General features: G+C 42.9%; 1 protein-coding gene across 1 annotated transcript in view; it reads right to left on the bottom strand.

The window, feature by feature from the left end:
• The window catches only part of Znf704 (zinc finger protein 704), a 207,893-nt gene that overhangs the window by 59,830 nt on the left and 125,439 nt on the right, over positions 1-22,624 (bottom strand). Inside the window, exons 3-4 of the mRNA XM_004842009.4 lie at positions 6,345-6,448; positions 1,777-2,009 (exon numbers count right to left, since the gene is read on the bottom strand). Coding sequence (XP_004842066.1) covers positions 1,777-2,009; positions 6,345-6,448 — 337 coding nt within the window. The remainder of the gene's footprint in view (positions 1-1,776; positions 2,010-6,344; positions 6,449-22,624) is intronic.

Genomic DNA, 22,624 nt, shown 5'->3' on the forward strand with positions numbered 1-22,624 from the left:
AAGTTCAAAGGACTGAAGTGACAATGTATGTAAAATCTGTGTGATAGACAGGGTGAAGCGCAGTGGCTCTGTGCTTCACCCTGGGGAAATGCAAGTCTGAACTGGGGGAGAAGTGATGAAGACAGGAAGCTACACAGGGTTCTAACTCGTTCATGCACACCTGGTCTCCAGCACCTTGCTGAGTTGCCTGTCCCCTCATCTGAGGTCATTTTGTAGGAAGCTTTTTTCCTTTTCCTTTGGTGACCTATTTCCTTTGGTATCCCTAACTTCCTTGAAGCCTGAAGCCCTTCAGTATGAGTCTGATCAATGTGACCTAACTGCAGTGCAAAACTATGAGCTTTGCTCAGCAGCCACATTAGAAACGTAAGTCCATGCCAGGCTTCCAGAAACCCACCTTGAAAGCACTGGTGGTTTGCTGTGCCGTGTGGCCTCACCACGCCTCTGGGCCCACTGGGGAGAGTTAGGATGATACACTCACAACACAATGGAGAAACCTGCGCAGCTGGAAGCCAAGGGACTTCAGCTCCAAGGTGCTGGTCTGCTGCAGGCACACACCCACGCAAGGGCCAGCACCCTTCCTGACTGATCAGGCAAGGTCCAGGGTCCCCGGGACCCACAGGATGTCAGAGCTATGCCACCCACCTGATGGACGGACTGGTGGGAAACAGTAACTCTTCAACTGCCTCTGGGAAGGACAGGAGGCTGCACTATAATGTCCTTTCCTCCAGGTAAGAACAAACTGGCTTATGGTTATTTACACGAACGTACCCAAGGACAGCACCTGTACCACTTCCACTGTTGCACATGCTGAGGGATGCTCAGAGATGCAAGAGGGAAGAGGGAGGACCCATGCCCTGCCTTTGTCTTCCTCTCTGAAACAAGTCAGGGAGAAAAAGCTTGCACTGCAGTCCTCAAGGCTTGGCTGCAGATTTTTGTCAACAGTCATGAATAGTGATGCTACCAGTATAAAATTTAAAGGCCAGCACATAATCTACAGTTTCATCTTTACATGATGATTTAAAAGCATCAATTTTTCTCTAGATTTAGTGATAGTATTGTTTTTTATGTAATTGTTTTTTAGTAATGCTTTTAAAAAACTGCAAGTGAGGATAATAAATTAAACTGCCTGAAGAGAATGAAAATAAGACAAGCTTTAGGTTCAGGAAAACCTGGGTTTGGGTGGCAGGGTCAGTTAAATGGACCCTCGATTTCCATATGATGCTTTCCATACAGCACTGTTGTGGACTAAATAAAGTGTAATTAGTGAATTTTAAAAATCAACCAATTCTGGGCTGGGGATTTAGCTCAGTGGTGTCTCCACCTGCCTTGCAAGTGCAAGGTCCTGAGTTCTATCCCTGGTACCAAACCCCCATCCCCCCAAAACCAAACCAAACCAACCAATTCAATGTTCCTTTTAATATTTAATTATCTGTATGTAAGTATGTACATATGTCTATGTGTCAACTTTCATGTGTACTTCACAACTGGCTGCATGAATATGAGATACAAAGTATTCTTCCCAACAGCCCTTCAGAGCTGACTGAGGTAGAAAAGAGAAAGACATCATATTTTACATATAAAAAAATAAAGTTCCATTGGGAAGGCCTAGATTGGGTGATTTGTCACTAGAGGCGGGGACATGTGTTGTGGATGGGGATGAGATGTATCAGTGTTTTCATTATTTTTATGTCTTTAATCCAGACAGTTTGGAAACTTCACGACTCTTAAAGGGAGACGTAGATTTCTTCTGTTCGGGGGCCGGGCGCACACACCCACCTTTCTTTTCCTGGGAATGGGCTCGTCGAAGAGCAGGTTGCCGGCCTCCGCCTCGTCGATGCCATCGTCCGGCTGCGCGGGGCTGCGGAAGGGCTTGAAGCTGTCGGCCGACAGCGGCGGCGACGGCGTGGAGGGGTTGGACTGGTCGCTGGGTGCGCTCCAGCTCCAGTAGCCGCTGCTGCTTGTACTGGACGGCACGCACCCCGCCTCCTTCCAGGACCCGCTGAGGCCCTCTGCGTGCACGACAGACACAGCGTCAGGTCCCCGAGTGCAGCCCCCGCGTCCCGTCCCACTCAGTAGTTTGCTACAGCTGAACAAGTGTGTGCATTTTTATCCTATGCCCAGTCCCTCCCGGATCACACTGCAGGGCCTAAGCATTTCGTTCTTTTAAGCACAGGGAGACAGGTTTATCTGAGTGCTCTACTACTGTGTGCTCTACTGTGCAGGAAGGGTTGTGAAGATTGTAACAAAACGAGTCGATTCTCTTGGTCAGAGTTTGGGGAGCTCTGAGCCACGAGTTACTGACTGCAGGGTTTCTGAGAGAGAGATTATTGTTTGCAGTCTCCTCCCAGATGATTTGGTCATTGGGTGTTCTCGCTCCCAATCCCAACTTCAACTTTTAAAAATAGGAGCTACTTGATTCTTGGAATACATGTATGAGAAGCTAAGGATTTAAGACTCTAAAAGAAATAATACTTTCGGGATAGTTATCTAAAGCCATTTTCCAAGCTGCTTACTAAAACAACCAAAGGGCCCTACACGCTGTGAGTGTTTCACATCCAGACGCGCTCCCTCGCGCAGTGCCAAGCACTGGTGCGACATCCTTCTTGCAGAGGAAAGACTACCACCCCCTCTAACCGTCCAGCACCCTGAAGCGGCAGGAAGTTAAATGTCCTGCCAGGTGACCGGTAAGTGATCTCGTTCCCGGGCACAGGGTCCCTGTGATGAGAATTCTGTATTCTTTCTGGCTGAGATTGGTTAAGAATTTATTGGCAATAATTACTGATAAGATTGGTGTTCAGTCTTCCCTTTCTACTTGCGGTGGAAAACACTATGGGAAATGTTTGCTAATGTGGAGAGATTTCTGTCCAGTTAGAATGTCTTGGGGGGAGTCTCTTTTAATCACTGAAGATTTGCTTTACCTTGATGCCCACATTTAATTAGCATTTGTATAAATTCGACTTTCCTTCTGGATAATTTCTCCTCCATATTTATGTGCATTTGGAATATATTAAAATGTTACTCTGACTACAAGGAAGAAAAAAGTCCCAAAATACCTCATTAAAAAAATACTGTCAATGTCTGTGTAATTAATAATGAAGTGAAGACTAACATTCATGGGAAAATTTTCTAACTACCTTCCCTAATTATAGATTTCTAGTATATTCCTCAACTAGGTGAAACAAAAGTTTAAAGGTGTGAAGGTTTAAATTGAATCAGGAGAAGTTACCCATTCATTACAGCAAGGTTCTGCCAGAATCAAGCAGTTATTTATGCAGGGTCACACCTTCCCAGCATCCAGAGCCAAGTCAGCATCCTACTCCTCCAGCCCACAGCCTGACACCCGATGGAGTGGAGCTGCCTCTCAGAAACAAGGAAGCCCCATTCAGTATCACAGGACTTCCACAGAGGCCTCATGGCAGGCCAGAAGGCCATGTGAGCTGTTCCTTAGTGGGAAAACCTCCATCGGCAGGCCCAGGAGGCTTACAGACCTCGGCATGTGGCTGTACAACAAAGTCAAGAGTGTGATGCTAGCAAGGTGATCACATTATAGAGGAGGAAATGAATTTACTTTGGGAACCATTATTACCATGTGGTTACATCACTGCACAGCAATGTCAAAAGTGGATTTGCTTCCCAATTTGTGAATGGTATTTCCTGAAACACTATTTAATCTGAAGGACAAAGTGATATATAAAAATGAAATTTTCAGAAAAAAGTTAGGACTGATTTGTAGCAGTTCTTTGGGTGCGGTGTCTGCTTATCTTACACAAATAGTTGCCAAGTGTGCAGAGGCACTGCAGGCCCCGGCTCTTGGAAGGCCCCTCCTGATGGAAGAAGCCTTGTCAGGCATGGAAAGGGATCACAACAGTTTCCTCAAACGTACTCTGGAGAACATATTTTACTCCTAAAAATATGAATGCTTCATTGTCATAAACTGCTTTTGTTATTTAAAAATTTGTTTCCTATTGTACACTAAATGATGTATCAGACAATTTGGGGTTATTAGTTGAGTAGTTATTTTTCATCACTTTTTTTTTTTTCTGGTACCAGGGATCAAACTTGGGTCCTTGCGCTTGTGCAGCAGGCAGCGGAACCACTGAGCTAAATCCCCGAGCCCTGAGTAGTTATTTTTTTAAACCACAAATGAACACTGAATTACTCTATTACTATGCTAACAAAAGTTTACATTGAAAGATTAGGTTTTATTTTAATTCTAACCTTTAAATACAAAAGAACATTAAAAAGGTTTTCAATTAAAAAAAGAGAATCCAGTGGTACAAATAATGATTAGCTTAATTAAAAATATGTCTTTTTTTCCTCTAACAAGTCCACCTTTTTTCTAGAATATGTTTTGGTTTTACTGTACTCCTTTGTTAGTGGTACTGCCACACTGAGAAAGGTAAAGCAGGTAGCCCCCTTGCCGAGCAGTTCCTGGAGAGGGTTTGGCTACTGTCCAGGAGGAGCCAGCCTCATTGCAAGGAACCCGAGCCCCTGTGGAGCTGGAGAGTGGGCAGGGGAACAGCACCACAGCTCATGGGGAATCAAGCTGCTGGGCACTGCTGATTACTGGCACTGATTTAAATTCCTAGCATCTTGATGGTTCTTTCTACATCTAATGGGGTTGGAGTAGGTTTGGATGAGGACTCACTGGATACTGCACAAATTTATTCTAATTCTTCATATTCTTAACCAAATTGTGTGTGAACCATAGCTCAGCTGGGAACAATGGGCCATTCTGGTGTTGGAGAAAAGGTTTCCCATTTCTGGTAAATCTCATTCAGGGCCCAAATATTTACCAGTACATCTATTCCTCTGCCTTTGTTCCCTGAACCTCGCTGAGTACATCAACTGCCTGGAACTTAAGACTTGACACACCCTGTTCTCCTTCATCCTCTTTGTCCATCACCGGACTCTGCTGCTTCTGCCATCTTCATCTTTCTCACTTGTGTCTGTGCAGCCTCACGGTGACCACCACAGATCAGACCATCCATGTGGTTTGGGTTTGTTTGTTCTGCCTGTCACCTTAACACTGTACTAACTTTCTGCTACCTGATCACCTTAATAGCTCTTAGACAGTCTCAGAATAAAGTCTAGACTCCTAGCCAGGAATACATGGCCCATCGTGGTAAAGCTCCTGCTTTATCTGTCCAACATCATCTCCCACTGCCTGCTCTCTTGACTTACCAGACTGAATTATATGAAGCAATGTTATATCATGATGAAGACAGCAGATATGGAAACAGAAAGATATGGACTGGACTTTCAGCTCTGCCACTTACAAGTCAGTTAATTCCTATGCACCTTGGTTTATTCATCTGTAATGTAGTGATAACCTCTTACAAAGTTGTTGGGGGAATTACATCAGATAAAGTAAGTATAGTACTTGACAAATAGTAAATGTTCAACAAGTGCTAGCCAGTAATATGACCATGACTGACTGTCTTTTTTTTCTCTTATAGAATGGTATGGTTTAGATCTAGAATGTCCCCCAAAGGCCTCAGCGTTCAGAGGCGAGGCTCTTGGAAGGTGATTAGATCATGGGGGCGCTGTACTCATCAGTGCATTGACCCACAGATGGGTCAGAGCTGAATGTGCGGTTAGGAGGCGGGGTGCTGGGGGTGACCTGGAAGGCTGTACCTCCCTCTGTGCCTTCTCCCCCCTCTCTCTGCTTCCTGGTCACCAAGACAGGAGCAGCACTCCTCTGCCTGACCTTTCCACCACAGCCTTCCCGCCTTGAAGCCAGTGACTGTGCACTGAGAACGTGAACACAGTAAACCTCTCTCCTCTACGTTGTAGGGGTCAGGCATTGTGTCTCGGGGATGAGCCACAAGACTGGGTACTACCTGGGTATATAGATACTGTTTTCCAGTGCTGCATGCAAATCATCTAGACAGTACCTACTAAATATATATATTAAGTTAATGGGTGGATTAAATAATTCTTCTCGATTAAGGAGCCTTGGCTAATGCTTTTAAAAAAGTTTTACTCAGTGAGTTAACTACCTCCCCAATCAAAAAGTAAAAATGCTAGGGAAAATAACTTTATCAGACCAATTTCCATTTACTTGGGAAAAAGGAACACAAACACTGCAAGGATGTGTTTGGAATGGCAGAAAACATGGACAGAACTCAATAAATCTGAACTGAATGGACAGGTAAATGAGACACAGGAGAATCTCTGGAAAGATCTGGAGGAGGCTGGCAGCCTTGATGCCTCCATTTCTCCCACACTTCCCCCTGCTTCAAGGCTAACTGTTTGTCTGAAGAAATGAGGCTCCTCAAACCCAAAGAGAGGCCCTGTTCTTGGTGTCAAGGGCCCTTCCCACACCCATATCCCACATTTACCATTTGGCCGCACAGGAGGGCTTCGAACCAACGGGCTGGTTGACAAGCTGGTTAGTACCATTGCTGCTGTCACCTTGTCCATATCTAGTTCCTCTGAAGACTTTCTGTAAAAGAAGCAGCAGCACTGTTAACCATGTTCACTCGGGGCAGGGCAAGGTACCATATGCCACCACACATTTGCTTTTTTAACTCATCCCCATTGAGATCTAATGCTCTGCTGGCTTTGTTTTATAGAAGAGGAGCCTGAAGTGAAGAGTGTAAGTTGTTCAGTCAAAGCCATACATATCAGGAAAAGGATTCCCTCATTCATTGTTCCCCTAACCACTGTGACTGAGTGTGCTGATGGGCAAGACGCCATGCAAACAAGGTTCTTGATGAAGGGCATGGACAGGTGGACATGTTAGTGACTGTGGGGGGCTGCACATCAGGGGGCCAGGAAATGTCTTCCTGAGGAGGTGACATCTGAGGTGAAGAGTGAAGGCAGGAGAGCTGGTCTCAGGTGTGGGAAGTGCACCCCAAACAGCAGCAGCAGCCCATACAGAGGGTGAGGCAGCAGAAATGCACATGGGATATTTGAAGAGGGAACAACAGTGCGAGGCTGGACATAGGGGGTCCTGTGGCCAGGGAAAGTGTTTCAATTTTAATCTAAGTGGAATAGAAAGTAACGGAAGGGTTTCAGCAGGTCTAGTGACATGGCATGACTGATCTTTATAACAAAATATTCAAGCTGCCATATGGATAATGGATCTTAGGGAAAGCAGAATAGAAAAGAGTAGCCAGCTAGGAGATAACTGCTAGGAGTCCAGAGAAGAGAGAGCAGCAGTGTCTTGGACCAGGGTAGGGGCAGTGCGAGTTGACTTGGGCCAGCTGAGGCACTGGGTGGGGAGATGAGTGAAGAACTGAGGTTCAGGTATCATGGGCTAGAGCCATTTACTGAGATGAGAGAGACTGCAGGAGAACTGTGACTAGGGGTGTGTAGACTCCAGTTTTGTTTTTTTCTTTTCTGCATCCTACTAGACGAAGAGTAGGACACAGGCATAGTTATCATGTTGTTAAAGTGAGAGGGACTGATGCTAATTTATTGTGGCAAAGACGTTGCTCTGGTTCATTCATTTTGGCCAGAATAAAGGTCCTTAAGATAATGATCATGGTGGCTGAAATCAGCTTGCTTAAACTTATTTCAATAAAGAAGTTAAAGTTGAGAGGCAAAAATTTATGTAGTATGCTCATCAAATAAATTGTACCACCTCCCGAGAGATGAGCGTTTTCCAATTAGGGAATAGTCGAAGAAGCCCAATAGAGGATTAATAACACATATCCACAAATGAATTGTCACTTTGACAAATGTGGCTTTCATTCACAGGTGCACTCTATAATTTGTAAAATAAATGAATTCTGAAAGTTAGAAACTTCACAGCACTGCTTCACAACATAGTGGCGGAAAGAAATTTTTTAAACTGGAAAACAAAAACAAATGGTTCCCAGTTTTGGGAGGATACTGAATTTCATCATGAAGCCACAAAAATGATTACAGCTTGGCTCTCCAGTGTCCACCATGATACCAAGTTACTCAGCAAAGGTTGCTCTTTCAGTCCTAGGTACCAAAAGTCTGAAATCTTTGACATTTTCTTCTATAATTCTTTTCAAATCTCTTTATGCTATTTCTTAGCAAACTGTTCCACCAAAAGACAAATTACTCATTTCAGAGACTGGTAATTAAAAATACTTCTATAAAGCAAGCTTGAGAGTGCACAGTGAAATTCTCTCCATGGACTTTTTAAGACAATTTCATATACAACTCCTGCTCATTCACTTGGCATACCATTTAAAGATTTTACAATAGTCCCCTTTTACAAGAGCCCCATACTTGGAAGTACAGGTGATACCAGTTTCCCTCAGAAATGAAACCTCTTAAAATAGCACCAAAGAAAGAATGCAAAGCACCCGGAAATAATTTTCTTGCTTTAATTTCCCCATGTACTCATGGTCACAGAGGGAAGGGATAAGCTGGGGGCCCAGAAGGAGAAAGCCTGGCGGGACAGATGCTGTCTGGGCCCTGGGGTTCTGCCTGTGTGGATCACATGTGGGCAGCCCTGCTGTCATTTCTTCCAAGACCGAATCACGGGAGCTGCTGACTTCTTTTTCCAACTATCAGTTTTCTTTTCCTCTTACTGACAGAAGGCTTAGAGACCAGGCTGAGAGGCCCATGCAGCTGGCACAGCAGAATGACCGGACTCTGCAGGGAGCAGTCCCCTCGGCCTCCCTGATGCCTAGAGGGACTCACTGCAGGCACGACTTCCCCCCATCTCCCTTATTTGCCTTGCGCCTTTTTTGTTTCTTTTTTCCACACCTAAGGTGAACATTTTGTTTTAGAAGTCTAATTGATAAATTAATTCAAAGGCTGGTTTATATGTTTCTTAAAAAATATGAAGATCAACAGAGAATACATCATTATAAAATATGCATTTATTTTGCACTGCCAAACCTACTACTTACTGCATTTCAAAATTAATACTACTGAGTATCATGAAGCAGATTTCCAATGAAGAATGAAAAGAAGAACAAACATTAGTATAATCAGAGTGTTTCTGTATCTGGATTAACTTTAAAGTTTCCCATTGGTATTGGAGGTCAACAATGACATCAAAGGAATGCATGGCTAATGACCCAGTTAACCTACATTTCTCAGGGAGAAATACAGGGAGTATTTTAATCATGCTACATGAAATGATACAGATGATATCGCCTTGTGCTGAGCTGTGTTTTTGTTTTTATCTGTTTAATTTCTTCTAGTACAGTACTATCTAATTACTGATTAATTGGTGCTGCAAATTCAAATCCTTATAATTAAACATGAAGAGATGAATATACAAAGTAGCATTTGTTACACGTTGAGGAAACTGCTGCAAAGGCCTTCTGGTAGATTTGGAATTGTTGCAAACAAGACACTAGGGGAGATACTAAGTATTCTCTCCTAATATGAAACTGAACTTGAGTCTCCTACTTATCAATCACATGTTTACTAAAGGCTGAGGAGTCCTTTCCAATTAATCTTTTCTCCAGACTTACTTGACTACTGTATACTTTAATAATATGTGGAATAATTTTTAAAATAATAGCAATACTCAGCCAAGTATGGTGGTATATAACTATAATCCCAGCACTTTGAGAGGCTGAGGCAGGAGCATCACAAGTTCAAACCTATCCTGGACAGCTCGGCCAAGTCCCTGTCTCAAAATTAAAAAATGGGCCTTCAGTTGGAAGGCCCTGGGCTCAATGCCCAATACCACACACTCCCATACAAAAAGTGACACTCACTGTCACTTTATATGCTATTTGACCCCACCTTGGCCTGGCTTCCATGGATGAACAGGACGTTAGGAAGGGGGGATCACATCCGGAAAGGGCAGAGGCCAGCGCTTAGCTTGCGAGGAGACTGCACAGGAGTCCTAAGGGGAGGCGGTGGAAGGTGGGGATGAGGACAGAGAGGGGCCGGATCACGGGACTATACGTGCCAGGCTGAGTGGTTTCTCGTGTTCTTATTATTTCGTGGAACTAGGGTTTCCCACCCAGGGCCTGGTGGTTGTGAGGCAAGTGCACTGGCATTGAGATACATCTTCAGACCGGGTTCTTTATTTTTTGGTACCAGGGATCGAACTCAGGACCTTGTGCTTGTGAGGCAGGCGGCGGCACCACTGAGCTAAACCCTGGGTCCCAAGACTGGGTTCTTGTAAGCAGAGAGAAGCCAAGCCACTGGACTCATGTGAACCTGGGGCAGAGAGGATCAATCTGTATTTTAGAAACGTGTGAAGAAGGAACATGTCATGGTGAGGGAAGAAACCAAAGGCAGGCTATTCAGCTGATTAAAGTCTTAATTCAAGTAAAGTCTGATTCAAAGTATCAGAAGTATCAGACTAAAAGGGACAACAGATTCTCTTCTGCCTGAGTGCAGATCTGCCTTGATTTCTGCAAAGGCTGTGCTCTGGCAGTGAAGGCAGCGGGGAAGTGTGCTGGTGTGGAGTGAGTGTTATTATGCGGCTTCAAATCCAGTCTCTGCATTACTGCCTGTGTGACCCTGGGTAAATTCCTCAAACTCTCTGAGTCTCATGGCTCTGTTTCCTCACCTGTACAAAAACTAAAATCAGGTTTGGTGAGAGGCTTCAGTGAGAATATGTATGTGGGCCCCAGTATGAGCCTCTCTTCAAATTCAGGAATACACCTGTAGCATTTCCCCCAGGAAAGAGGAAAGTACAAGACTACTTTGCTTGCTCTTCTTACTCAGCACCAGTGCTGGCAGTTGTTGCTTTGCTTTCCTTTCTTTTTCATAGGAGTGCTAGTGGCACGTGTTATTTCCCATAAAGAACAAAACTGACATTAGAGCTTTGTAAGTTCCTCTGGGAAAAGTGGCAGCTGGCACTCGGAGGAGGAGATGCTGGGGCCCTCACTGGGGCCTTATGTCACTGCTGTAGTACAGCAGCAGTTCAGTATACCAGGAGTCTCAGCTGGACTGACCCTGAACTACCTGGAGCCTGTGTGGACCCCGTGCTTAAGCGTTTATGCTTTCAGTACTCACTCTTGGAGCAGTGCTACGGGCTAGAAGTGGCACTAGATGTCAGAATTACAGACTCCATAAAAATAACAGTCAGTGCCCTCCTGAGCTCTAGGCTGGTGGAAAACCAGACCTTAACCACTCACACACATGTAAACTTCAACTGTGACATGTTAGGAGCAGCAGTGTGGATTGGATTTAATGAGGACTTTCCTGGGAGGCCTGGGAGAATGGGACTGAGGTTGGAAGTGAGTCTGGGTAACACTTAACTTGGGAAGGACAAGCTCTGGGCAGCGGAAGAGCCAGGGCAAAGCTGTGTTAGAAAAGGCGAAAGGAGGCCGTAGCACTGCTCCAAGGGCAGAGGAAGGGGCCTCCCGGCCACCGGTCCACCACTCCCAGCCCAGAGGAAGGGGCTTCCAGGCCACTGTTCCACTGCTCCCAGTGCAGAGGAAGGGGCTTCCGGGCTGCTGTAGCACCACTCCAGCACAGAGGAATGGGCTTCGGGGATGCCATTCCACTGCTCCCAGCACAGAGGAGGTGAGCCACGTGGGCGCCAACAGCACCCCCTCACCCCATCAAAATAAGAAGACATGTAAATAAGTCTCAAAACTAGACTTCCAGATCACCTACAGCAACCCCAAAGGAAAATGATATGGAACACTGATACTCAACCACCTGGACTCCCTGAACTGACAACAAAAGAGGATCTGGAAAAATTGAAATCAGAAATAATTTCTCAGATAACAGCAGAAATTGTGCTCCTAGTGCAAGACATGATTGATAAATTTAGACAGGAGCTGAGGAACATGATGGAAACCTAAAATAGGAAACAACTGGAATTCATAAAACAGGTGCAAATACATTTCCAGGACATGAAAAACTCCACTGAAAGTCTACACAGCAGAATGAGCCAATGTGAGGACAGAATTTCAGATATAGAAGATAATATTGCAATTAGTGACCAAGAAAAGAAAAATTGCTTCAAAATTATAAGGGAACATGAGAAATCAATCCAGCAGCTGCTAGATGATGCAAAGAAGAATAACATAAGACTGACTGGAGTCAACGAAGAAACAGGAGAGAGTGCAGATGACATAAAAAAAACTCTTCGTAGAGGTAATGGCAGAAAACTTCCCAAGCAGGGGAAAAGAACTTGACATACAGATAAGTGAGGCATATAGGACTCCAAATAGCCTTGATCAAAAAAAAAATCTACACATAGACATATAATTGTTAAGATTCCAAAAACCCAACAGAAGAACAAAGTTCCACAAGCAGTTAGAGAAAAGAAACAAATCACGTACAAAGGGAAGCCCATGAGAATCACAGACTTCTCAACACAAACCCTGAAGGCACGAAGAGCTTGGAGTGATGTATTCGAAGCCCTAAAGGAAAACAGCCTCCAACCCAGATTGATGTACCCTGCAAAACTATCTTTCAAAATTGATGGAGAAATAAGAACTTTCATGACAAAGAGAACCTTAGGAACTTCATGAATACCAAACCAGCACTCCAAAAATTTTAGACAATATCCTAGGAAAACACAGTGAGAATCACAAACCCGAGGTAGCAAAGTAGAATGAATCCATTGGGCATGACAAGAAATTAAATATAAAGGGGGAGAATCCAACAAAAAGAAAAAGTCATGACAATGATAAGTCAATAGGTATCACTTATAACCATCAATGTTAATGGTCTCAACTTACCAATCAAAAGAAACAGACTGGCACAATGGGTCAAGAAGCAAAATCCAACAATATGTTGCATACAAGAAACATACTTAATTCAAAAAGAAACTCAGACTGAAAGTTAATGGTGGAAAACAATACTCCATGTGATGGGAACCCCCAAAAAAGCAGGAGTAGCTATCCTCTTTGCAGATCAGGTGGATTTCAAACCAACACTGATTAAGAGAGACAAAGAAGGACACTACATCCTTGTAAAGGGAAGAATCTAAGAGGAAGAGATGACAATCATAAATATATATATGTACCAAATGCTGTATATATGTACCAACTATATAAAACAAATACTAACAGACATGAAAAGTCATATATGCACTAATACAATAGTAGTGGGGGACCTCAATACCTCACTGTCACAAACAGATAGATCAACTAGACAAAAAATTAGTAATGAAATACTAGAACTCAATCAAACTCTTGAACAAATGAACTTAACAGATGTTTACAGAATGTTCCACCCCACCAAATCAGAATACAAATTTTTTTCAGCTGTACACAGGTTGTTCTCCAAAGTAGACCACATACTCACGCATAGAACATGTTTAAGTAAGGGCAAAGAATTGAAGTTATCCCTTGTATATTATCAGACCATAGTGAGATGAAATTGGAGATCAATAGCAAAATAAATTGCAAGAATTTCATAAACACATGGAAATTGACCAGCACACTTCTGAATAACCAATGGGTCACAGAGGAAATTAAAGAAGAAATCAGACAGTTCCTTCAATTAAATGACAGTGACAATACAACATATCAGAATCTATGGGACACAATGAAAGCAGTCTTATGAGGGAAATTCATAGCAGTGAATACACATATTAGGAAAACAGAACAAGCCCAATTAAACAACCTGATGCTGAACCTCAAGCTTCTAGAAAAAGAAGATCAGGACAACCCCAAAGCTCATACAAGGGAGGAAATTAAAAAGAGCAGAGCAGAAATCAATGCAATGGAGACTAAGAGAACGATACAAAAAATTAATGAAGCCAAGAGTTGGTTCTTCAAAAGAATAAAAAAAATTGACAAACCCTTAGCGAACCTTATCAGAAAAAGGAAAGAAAAGACCCAAATCCGTGCAATTAGGAATGAAAGGGGTGAAATTACAACAGAGCCAGCAGAAATCCAGAGGATCATCAATCCCTACTTCGAGAACCTACATGCCAATAAGATGGAAAACACAGAAGAAATGGACAGATTCTTAGATACATATGAATTACCAAAGTTGAACGAAGAAGACCTAAAAATTCTGAACAACCTAATATCAATCGATGAAATTGAAAACATAATTAAAAACAGACCAACTAAGAAAAGCCCAGGTCCTGATGGCTTCACTGCTGAATTCTACAAGACATTTAGAGAGGAACTGCTGTCACTACTGTTTAAACTCTTCAATGAAATTGAAAAGGGAAGCAATACTCTAGAATTCATTCCTGGAAACAAGCATCACCTTGATCCCCAAAGCAGAGAAAGATCCAACTGAAAAAGAGTACTATAGGCCAATCTCACTAATGAACACAGATGCAAAAATCCTTAATAATATACTGGTAAATAGAATGGAAAAGATCATCAAGAAGATCATACACCCTGACCAAGTGGGATTCATCCCAGGGATGCAGAGATGGTTCTACATACACAAATCAATCAATGTAATACACTATATCAATAGAGCCAAGGACAAAAACCATATGATCATCTCAATAGATATAGAAAAAGCATTTGACAAAATCCAACATGGATTTATGATAAAAACCCTACAAAAAATTGGAATAGATGGTCTCTACTTCAATCTGGTAAAAGCTATCTATGAAAAACCAACAGCCAATATCATACTAAATGGCCAAAAACTGAAATACCTCACACTAAAATCAGGAACAAGACAAGGATCACCACTATCACCACTCCTGTTCAACATAGTTTTGGAAACATTAGCCACGACAATTAGATAAGAGAAAGAAATAAAAGGAATAAAGATAGGAAATGAAGAAGTCAAATTGTCATTATTTGCAGATGACATGATACTCTATATAGAAGGCTCCAAGAACTCCACCAAAAGTCTTCTAGACTTAATAACGAAATTCAGTAGAACAGCTGGATACAAGGTCAATAAAGATCAATAGCTTTCCTCTACACCAATGACAGACTCACTGAGAGAGAAATAGGGCAAACAATTCCTTACACAATAGCATCCAAGAAACTGAAATACCTAGAAATCATCCTAATAAAAGAAATCAAAGATCTCTTCTCTGAAAACTATAGCACTCTGAAAAGAGAGATTGAAGATGATATCAGAAAATGGAAAGACATCCCCTGCTCCTGGGTAGGAAAGATCAACATAGTGAAAATGGCTAAACTTTCAAAACTGCTATATAGAGTCAATGCAATTCCAATTGAAATCCCAGCAGCATATGTCATGGACCTTGAGAAAACAATCCAAAAATTCATTTGGAGCAAGAAGAGACCCAGAATAGCAAAAGCAATTGTAGGTTAGAGAGACATGGCAGGGGGGTATCACAATCTCCAACTTGCAACTATATTACAAAGCTACTGTGATAAAAACAGCATGGTACTGGCAAAGAAACAGACCTGAGGACCAGTGGAACAGATTAGAAGATGCAGAAACAATGCCAGACACACTCAGCCATCTCATCTTCGATAAAGGAGCCAAACGCCCTCACTAGAGGAAAGATAGCCTCTTTAATAAATGGTGCTGGAAAAATTGGGTTTCAACTTTTCAAAGATTAAAACTAGACCTATATCTCTCACTATGCACTAAACTAAAATCAAAATGGATTAAAGATCTAAATATTAAAATAGAAACGGTGAAAAGAATTAAAAGAATCATACCACAGTGATATATGTGCACCCATGTTCATAGCAGCGCAGTTTGTAATAGCTAAAACTTGGAAACAGCTCAAATGCCCATCAACTGGAGACTGGATAAAGAAAATGTGGTTTTTTTATAAAATGGAGTACTACTCAGCCATAAAAAATGAGAAATTAGAGACATTTATAGCTAAATGGATGCACATTGAGGCAATACTCTTAAGTGAAATAAATAGGACACAGATGTGTAAATACCGAATAGTTTCTCTGGTGTGAGAAACTGAAAGTGTAAATAAGGACTAAATGTACAATAGGTCATGTGAAATAGGAAGAAAAGGGGCAAAGGGGAAGGAAGTGGGAGGGCTAAGGGAAAGGATAGAAGGGAATGGGATTAATATGAGAAAATGGAAAAATAGGAACAAATCTTTGTAAATAGGGAGGGCTGGAGGGGTTGAAGGGAGGGCTGGGCAAGGGTGAAAAATAAGAACCAAGAGAGACTATGTAAAGGTGCAAATTTCCAATGATAAATGTCATTATGTTGTATACCTAAAATGTACCAATGATTAGAATGAATAATCGATAATGTAAAATAGGAATAAAAGGTCCAAAGGGGTAGGGGTAGTGGGAGGCACAGGGGAAAGGAAAGAAGGGAAAGGAAAAAATGATGAGAAATGGAAAAAATGGAAATAGTCTTTGTAAATAGGGAAGGGTGGAGGGCGTGAAGGGAGGGCTTGGAATGGGGAAAAAATAAGAACCAAGATGCATTATATAAAGGTACAATTCCCAATGAGAAATGTGATTGTGTTGTATACCTACAATGTATCAATAAAAGAATTTAATAAAAAAAAATAGAAACGGTGAATTGCCTGGAAGAGAGGTTAGGTATACCTCTTGAAGACACTGGTGTAGGAAAAGATTTTATGAACAAAACCTCAGTTGCCCATGAAGTAGCACAAACAATCAACAAGTGGGATCTCTTCTTATTAAAAAGCTTCTGCATAGCAAGAGAAACCACCAGCAGTGTGAAGAGTCAACCCACAATGTGGGAAAAAATCTTCACCTGCTGTTCTTCAGACAAAGGTCTACTATCTTGAATCTATGAAGAACTAAAAAAATCAGACCTCCCAAATTTAAAGATCCAGTCCAAAAATGGGCATCTGAAATGAACAGACATTTCTCAGACAAAGAAATACAAATAGCAAATAAACATGAAAAAATGTTCAACATCACTGGTCATTCGAGAGATGCAAATGAAAACAACGCTGAGATTCCACCTCACTCCAGAAAGAATGGCTGCTATCATGAAATCAACCAATAACAAATGCTGGCGGGGCTGTGGGGAAAGAGGAACCCTGCTCCACTGCTGGTGGGAGTGTAGACTGGTGCAAGCACTGTGGAAATCAGTATGGAGATACCTCAAAGAACTAGGACTGCAAGTCCCATTTGACCCCGCTATTCCACTGCTGGGGATCTTCCCCAAAGAAGTAAAGGAATCATACCACAGTGATATATGTGCACCCATGTTCATAGCAGCACAATTTGTAATAGCTAAAACTTTGAAGCAGCCCAAATGCCCATCAACTAGAGACTGGATTAAGAAAATGTGGGTTTTTAAAAAATAAAATGGAGTACTACTCAGCCATAAAGAATGAGAAATTAGAGACATTTATAGCTAAATGGATGCACATTGAGGTGATCCTCTTAAGTGAAATAAATAGGACAAACGTATAATACCGAATAGTTTCTCTATTGTGAGAAACTGAAAGTGTAAATAAGGACTAAAAGGTATAATAGATACTGTGAAATAGGAAGAAAAGGGGCAAAGGGGAAGGGGAAGTGGGAGGGGTAGGGGAAAGGAAAGAAGGGAATGGAATTAATATGAGAAAATGGAAAAATGGAAACAAAGTCTTTGTAAATAGGGAGGGGTGGAGGGGTTGAAGGGAGGGCAGAGGAAGGGAGAAAAATAAAAACCAAGAGAGACTATGTAAACGTGCAAATTTCCAATGATGAATGTCATTATATTGTATACCTAAAATGTACCAATAAAATAAAATAAAATAAAATAAAAATAAAAGGCAAAGGGAATGACCAGGGCATGGAGGGCACCTGGGCGGGGACAGCCCAGAGGGGCCTTTCGAGTTCTGCAAGGGTTTCATGCCCGTCTTCAAGGCCCAGAGAGGCACTGAAGCTTTTGGAGCAGCATGGGGCAGGGACAGGTTGGGGAAGGTTCGATGATAATATCAGGTTTACTTTTCAACAAGCTCACTCTGGCTGCTGTGCGGAAAATGAGTTCCTTGGGTTTGTTTGACAACTGACCTTTTATCTGAGGAACTGGCTGCCCGGTGACTGTGTCAGCAGGTTGGTGAATGACACCATCTGTGCCATGAAGGGGCCGTCAGCAAAGTATGAAGTGTGGCACTGTGGGCGGAGCTGGCTCCCAGGCCCCGGGGCTCATGCATGGGTGAGCAAGGTTGGCATGGCCCTGAGCACTCAGCCGTGGCCTTGCTCATAAGCTCAGCTATTGCTTGTGCTGCAAGATGCCTTTTCTTCTTTCAAGCCACTTCATCTTTGAATACCAGCTACTTGGAGGGTGCACACAAACACGGTTGCTACACTTGCCCCGCCAGCTAAGGGAGAGCTGTTTTGTACCCCTACAGAGCTATAAAAGACATTTATCTGTAATTAAAGTGCCGTAGTAACAAACGGAAATAAAAATGAATAATACCTTCCTTAAATTAGCACTAATCCAGTTTCTTAGCAACTACCAAAATCTGCTGTCTACATCAAGTTCAGATACTTTTATAACTTGTGATCATCTTAAAACAAGCAATAACATCTGAAAATAAAATGTCTTCTACTGGAAAGGCTATTGTAACTATCCTCAATCTTGGGACTTCCAGGAAAGCTTTTACTAAGAGTTTTAAAAACTAGATTTAGTAACTATTATATGTAGTTAAGCCCACAAATTTCATTTTGTTTCTAAAGGAGCTTTGTAGGAAAAACAGTAAATGTTAACACCTTCAATTTAATTTTAGTTGTTGTTTTTCTTTTTTATTGGTACCGGAGATCGAACTCAGGTCCTTACGCTTGCGTAGCAGGCAGCGAAACCACTGAGCTAAATCCCCGGCCCTAGTTGTTGTTTTTCTTAAAATTAGAGTAGGGAAGCTTCAATAGAGTTCTGATGGAAAAATTAAGAGTAAATACATACAAATACATTAGAGAGCAGAGGCCAGAATTCTGAAACCACCTGTGATGAAGGATCATTTTAAAGAAAACTGTAAGCTGTCATGGATCTACTTATAAAAATACAAGAAAGCAACAGACTGGAAGTTGCTGAAAATTCTTAAACCATTGGGAAATGGCGGAGCGCCAAAATGTGGTTGTAGGCATAGAGGGTAGAGGAGGAGCAGAGGTGAAAGTCGTGGCCACAAATAGTGGTGCACGTATTAGGTGGTCACTGATGTGATGCAGGCAGTTGGCAGGATTGAGGAGGAGAGGACACTGTGACAGGTGGCCCAAATTTTCAACAACAGGGAGATGACCAAGATGTCCGCAGAGCCGAGCAAAGGCAGCGGGAGGCTGAAGAAGCCTCGAAGCACTCCTGAGGCTTACCCAAGGGCTGAGGGTGCTGTTCAGTGGGAGAGCACCTGCCTGGCACACACAAGACCCTGGGTGTATTCCCCAGCCCTGGAAAAGCAAACAAAAAAATCAATAATACCTGCCCCCCCCAAAACCCCACGAGTGATGGACCAGTGGCTTATTAACAGCAATGGGGACACAGAGAAATGCCTTCTTGGGGAGCTCCTTTCTGCCTTCAGACTGAAATCCAAACTCCTGTGTAGCAACACTTGGCCCCCTGGAGCTGGGTCTCCCATCTCTGGCCTGTTTCTTCACAAGTACTCCACACTCTGCCTTCTTACTTGTGTTGGTTCTCCATGAGATGAGGCATTTCCTTCTCCCTGCACCTTTGCAAAAGCTCTGGCCTCTGCTTGGACTGGCTTCCACCTCATGTGCACCTGACCTGTTTCTGCTTGCCCTCCATTCTCGGCTCACTCCCTTGCTGGAAGCTTCCTTCCACCTGCAGCGCCAGGCTGCACCAGGGTTCTGGCTCCTTGTCCTATCTGCTTTAATTCCTGTAAAGATAAGGGCTCAGCCTTCCATCTTTCTGTTCTCAGCATCTATAACAAATCCTTGCTTAGGGTGAGCTCTTCATGAAGGTTTTTGGAAGAGAGCAGCATTAAGTAGTGGTGACAGTAGCTGGGGAGGCAGGGAGAGGCACACACACATCTCAAAACCTTCTTCAGTTGTTTTTGCCTCACATGCTCTCATCTTATTAGACCTGGTGATTTATTCACTCCTTGTGGAAAACAGTTCCTGAAACATTCAGCTGTTAAATAAATTGTTAGTGTGAGTATTTTTGTACTGGCCCTAAAAATTGTTGGCCTATCTAGGCAAAATTGATTTTGTTCCAGTGTCTGTGATAATTCTTCTATATTCACAAAGGCTCATGGATCTGTCAGTGAACTCTATAATGCCAGCGAGACCATTATTAAATAATAAGTCTCAAATCCCCTGAAAACAATTCTGAGTGATTAGCTGGACTTCTTGATGTGAGCAGGCTGTAAAGCACAGCCCAGGGAGGCATTGCGAGGGTCCCTCGGTGGCCTTTTTGCTTTGTAGGTTTGGCGCTTTTGATTGCAGCCAATGTGTCCTCCTGGGAGTCACAAGGCCAGTCATAAACCATGCTGTTCTCTCTGGACACAAAGCCCTCCATGCATGTGTGAGTGCTCTGCTAGGGGGCCACTTAGGCGCCATGCAGTGAAAAAGGCAGCCAGGGGTGATATGGAAAACTTTCCAATTCCTTTTGAGTACACTGTGTGTGTGTGTGTGTGTGTTTGTGTGTATCTGTGTTTCTGAGTCCCGTGTGTATGTGTGCATCAATCTGTGTTTGCATGTGTCATTCATGTGTCTTCCTGTCAGTGTTGGTTAGGGTCCTGTGCTGAAGGTCTCTGTCATTGTGTGCTTACCTGTGTGTGTGCATGCATGTCAGTGTGTGTCTCAGTCCTGTGGGTCTCTGTGTGAGTCTGTCCGTGTGTCTGTCCATCTCTGTGTGGACCCATGTGTGCTCTGTCTTTTGCCCAGGGACAGTCAGTTTTCTGGGATGTCATAGCCCCCACTTGCTTCTCTCTATCCCACTAAGTGGGTGCCTGCCCCTCAGCCCGGGGCACTGTCTCCAGGAAGCTTCTGCTGGACTGCTGTCCAGGCCTGGGGAGCAGCTCAGGAGTAGAACCTGCCATTTTCTGGGGCACTGGGTCCCATGCTAATGGGGACAAGGTGCCCTGTGTCATTCAGGGGGTCTGAAGGCTAACAAAGGCCTGATAAATATCACAGTTACCTTCAAGAACAAAACTGTACTCAGAATTGCATCTCTCACTCTTAACGCCTGTGTCTAAGTTGGGTCACTCCTGAGGTGTTGGTGGTTAATTGTGTTATTGCTTGGAGGCCTCAATCCACTGAAGGCCCACTAATGTAAAGTCGGCCAGCTAGCTTTTACAGTGGTAACAGTTACTTTGTGAGGGCAGCTGGGAGAAAATAAATCTAATGTTTCCTGGTTTGCCAATGCAAGAAAAGAGAAGGTGACTATTTTTCCTGAGACTTTAAACAACTGAATTTCTTATTCCTGCTGCTTCTCCTACTTCCCAATAGTAGCTATTATGTTGATATCAGACTGAATCATGGGCTAGGTGTGGTAGTGGTAGCCATTTAACCTTTTCATTTTTTTCAAGACGGGTGTCACATCCTTCCCAACCCAGCCACAGCAACAGGCTTCCAAGGGGCCAGCAGGGGTGAGAGGGGATGGGCCCTGCTCCCACTTTCTCTCCCAATACAATGTAGCTTTGCTGTTACAGCTGCCTGGGCATTGCAAAGGCACAGGGAATGTGCTCTGAGGTTACTGCCCTGCCTTTCAGAAGCAGCCGCTCAGATGGGACAGAGAATTCCAAACTGCACACGAGCGGGTTAATCTGCTCATACACTCTAGGCAGAGTGGGATCTCATTAACATCACTTTTCAATTTGGTCAATTTCACCTTTGACCTGTCTAGGGTCTGCCTGCAGATTTGAGGCCCTCCTGGATACTGCCTTGGCAGGGCTGGTACCTGCCTTTTTATGCTATGAAGAAGGGGACAAACTGCTGCTTAAGTTCCACATTTGACTTAAAAACGGAAGCAACGTAATTTTAAAAAATGCCTTCTTACTCTTAAGTGAAATAAATAGGACACACATGTGTAAATACCAAATAGTTTCTCTGGTGTGAGAAACTGAAAGTGTAAATAAGGACTAAATGTATAATAGGTAATGTGAAATAGGAAGAAAAGGGGCAAAGGGGAAGGGAGTGGGAGGGCTATGGGGAAGGATAGAAGGGAATGGGATTAATATGAGAAAATGGAAAAATAGGAACAAAATCTTTGTAAATAGGGAGGACTGGAGGGGTTGAAGGGAGGGCTGGGCAAGGGTGAAAAATAAGAACCAAGAGAGATTATGTGAAGGTGCAAATTTCCAATGATGAATGTCATTATGTTGTATACCTAAAATGTACCAATGATTAGAATGAATAATCGATAATGTAAAATAGGAAGCAAAGGTCCAAAGGGGTAGGGGTAGTGGGAGGGGCAGGGGAAAAGAAAGAAGGGAAAGGAAAACATGATGAGAAATGGAAAAAATGGAAATAAAGTCTTTGTAAATAGGGAAGGGTGGAGGGCGTGAAGGGAGGGCTAGGAATGGGGAAAAAATAAGAACCAAGATGCATCATGTAAAGGTACAGTTCCCAATGAGAAATGTAATTGTGTTGTATACCTACAATGTACCAGTAAAAGAATTTAATACAAAAAAAAATGCATTCTTTTTTCTACTTCTAGCTAATCTTTACTTTGTATTCATAATATCAGACACTACGTACATAATTTTAAATGACCACTGTAGGTTGATATTACTGTTGCATTTACAAATGTGGAGACTTTGGTAACGTTCTAAGGTCCCTAGGCCAGTGGGCCAGGCCTGTCCCATTCAGGAACTCAATGGGTCTTCACACCACACACAAATGCTGCTTCCATAAGCATCTTCATAAGCTTGCTTTTAATTTGAGACACACATGTATTTTTCCAT

Source organism: Heterocephalus glaber, unplaced genomic scaffold (genome assembly GCF_053883595.1).
Source record: "Heterocephalus glaber isolate CG9 unplaced genomic scaffold, H.glaber_assembly_v1.0 deba00001553, whole genome shotgun sequence".
NCBI classification, from domain to species: Eukaryota; Metazoa; Chordata; class Mammalia; order Rodentia; family Bathyergidae; genus Heterocephalus; species Heterocephalus glaber.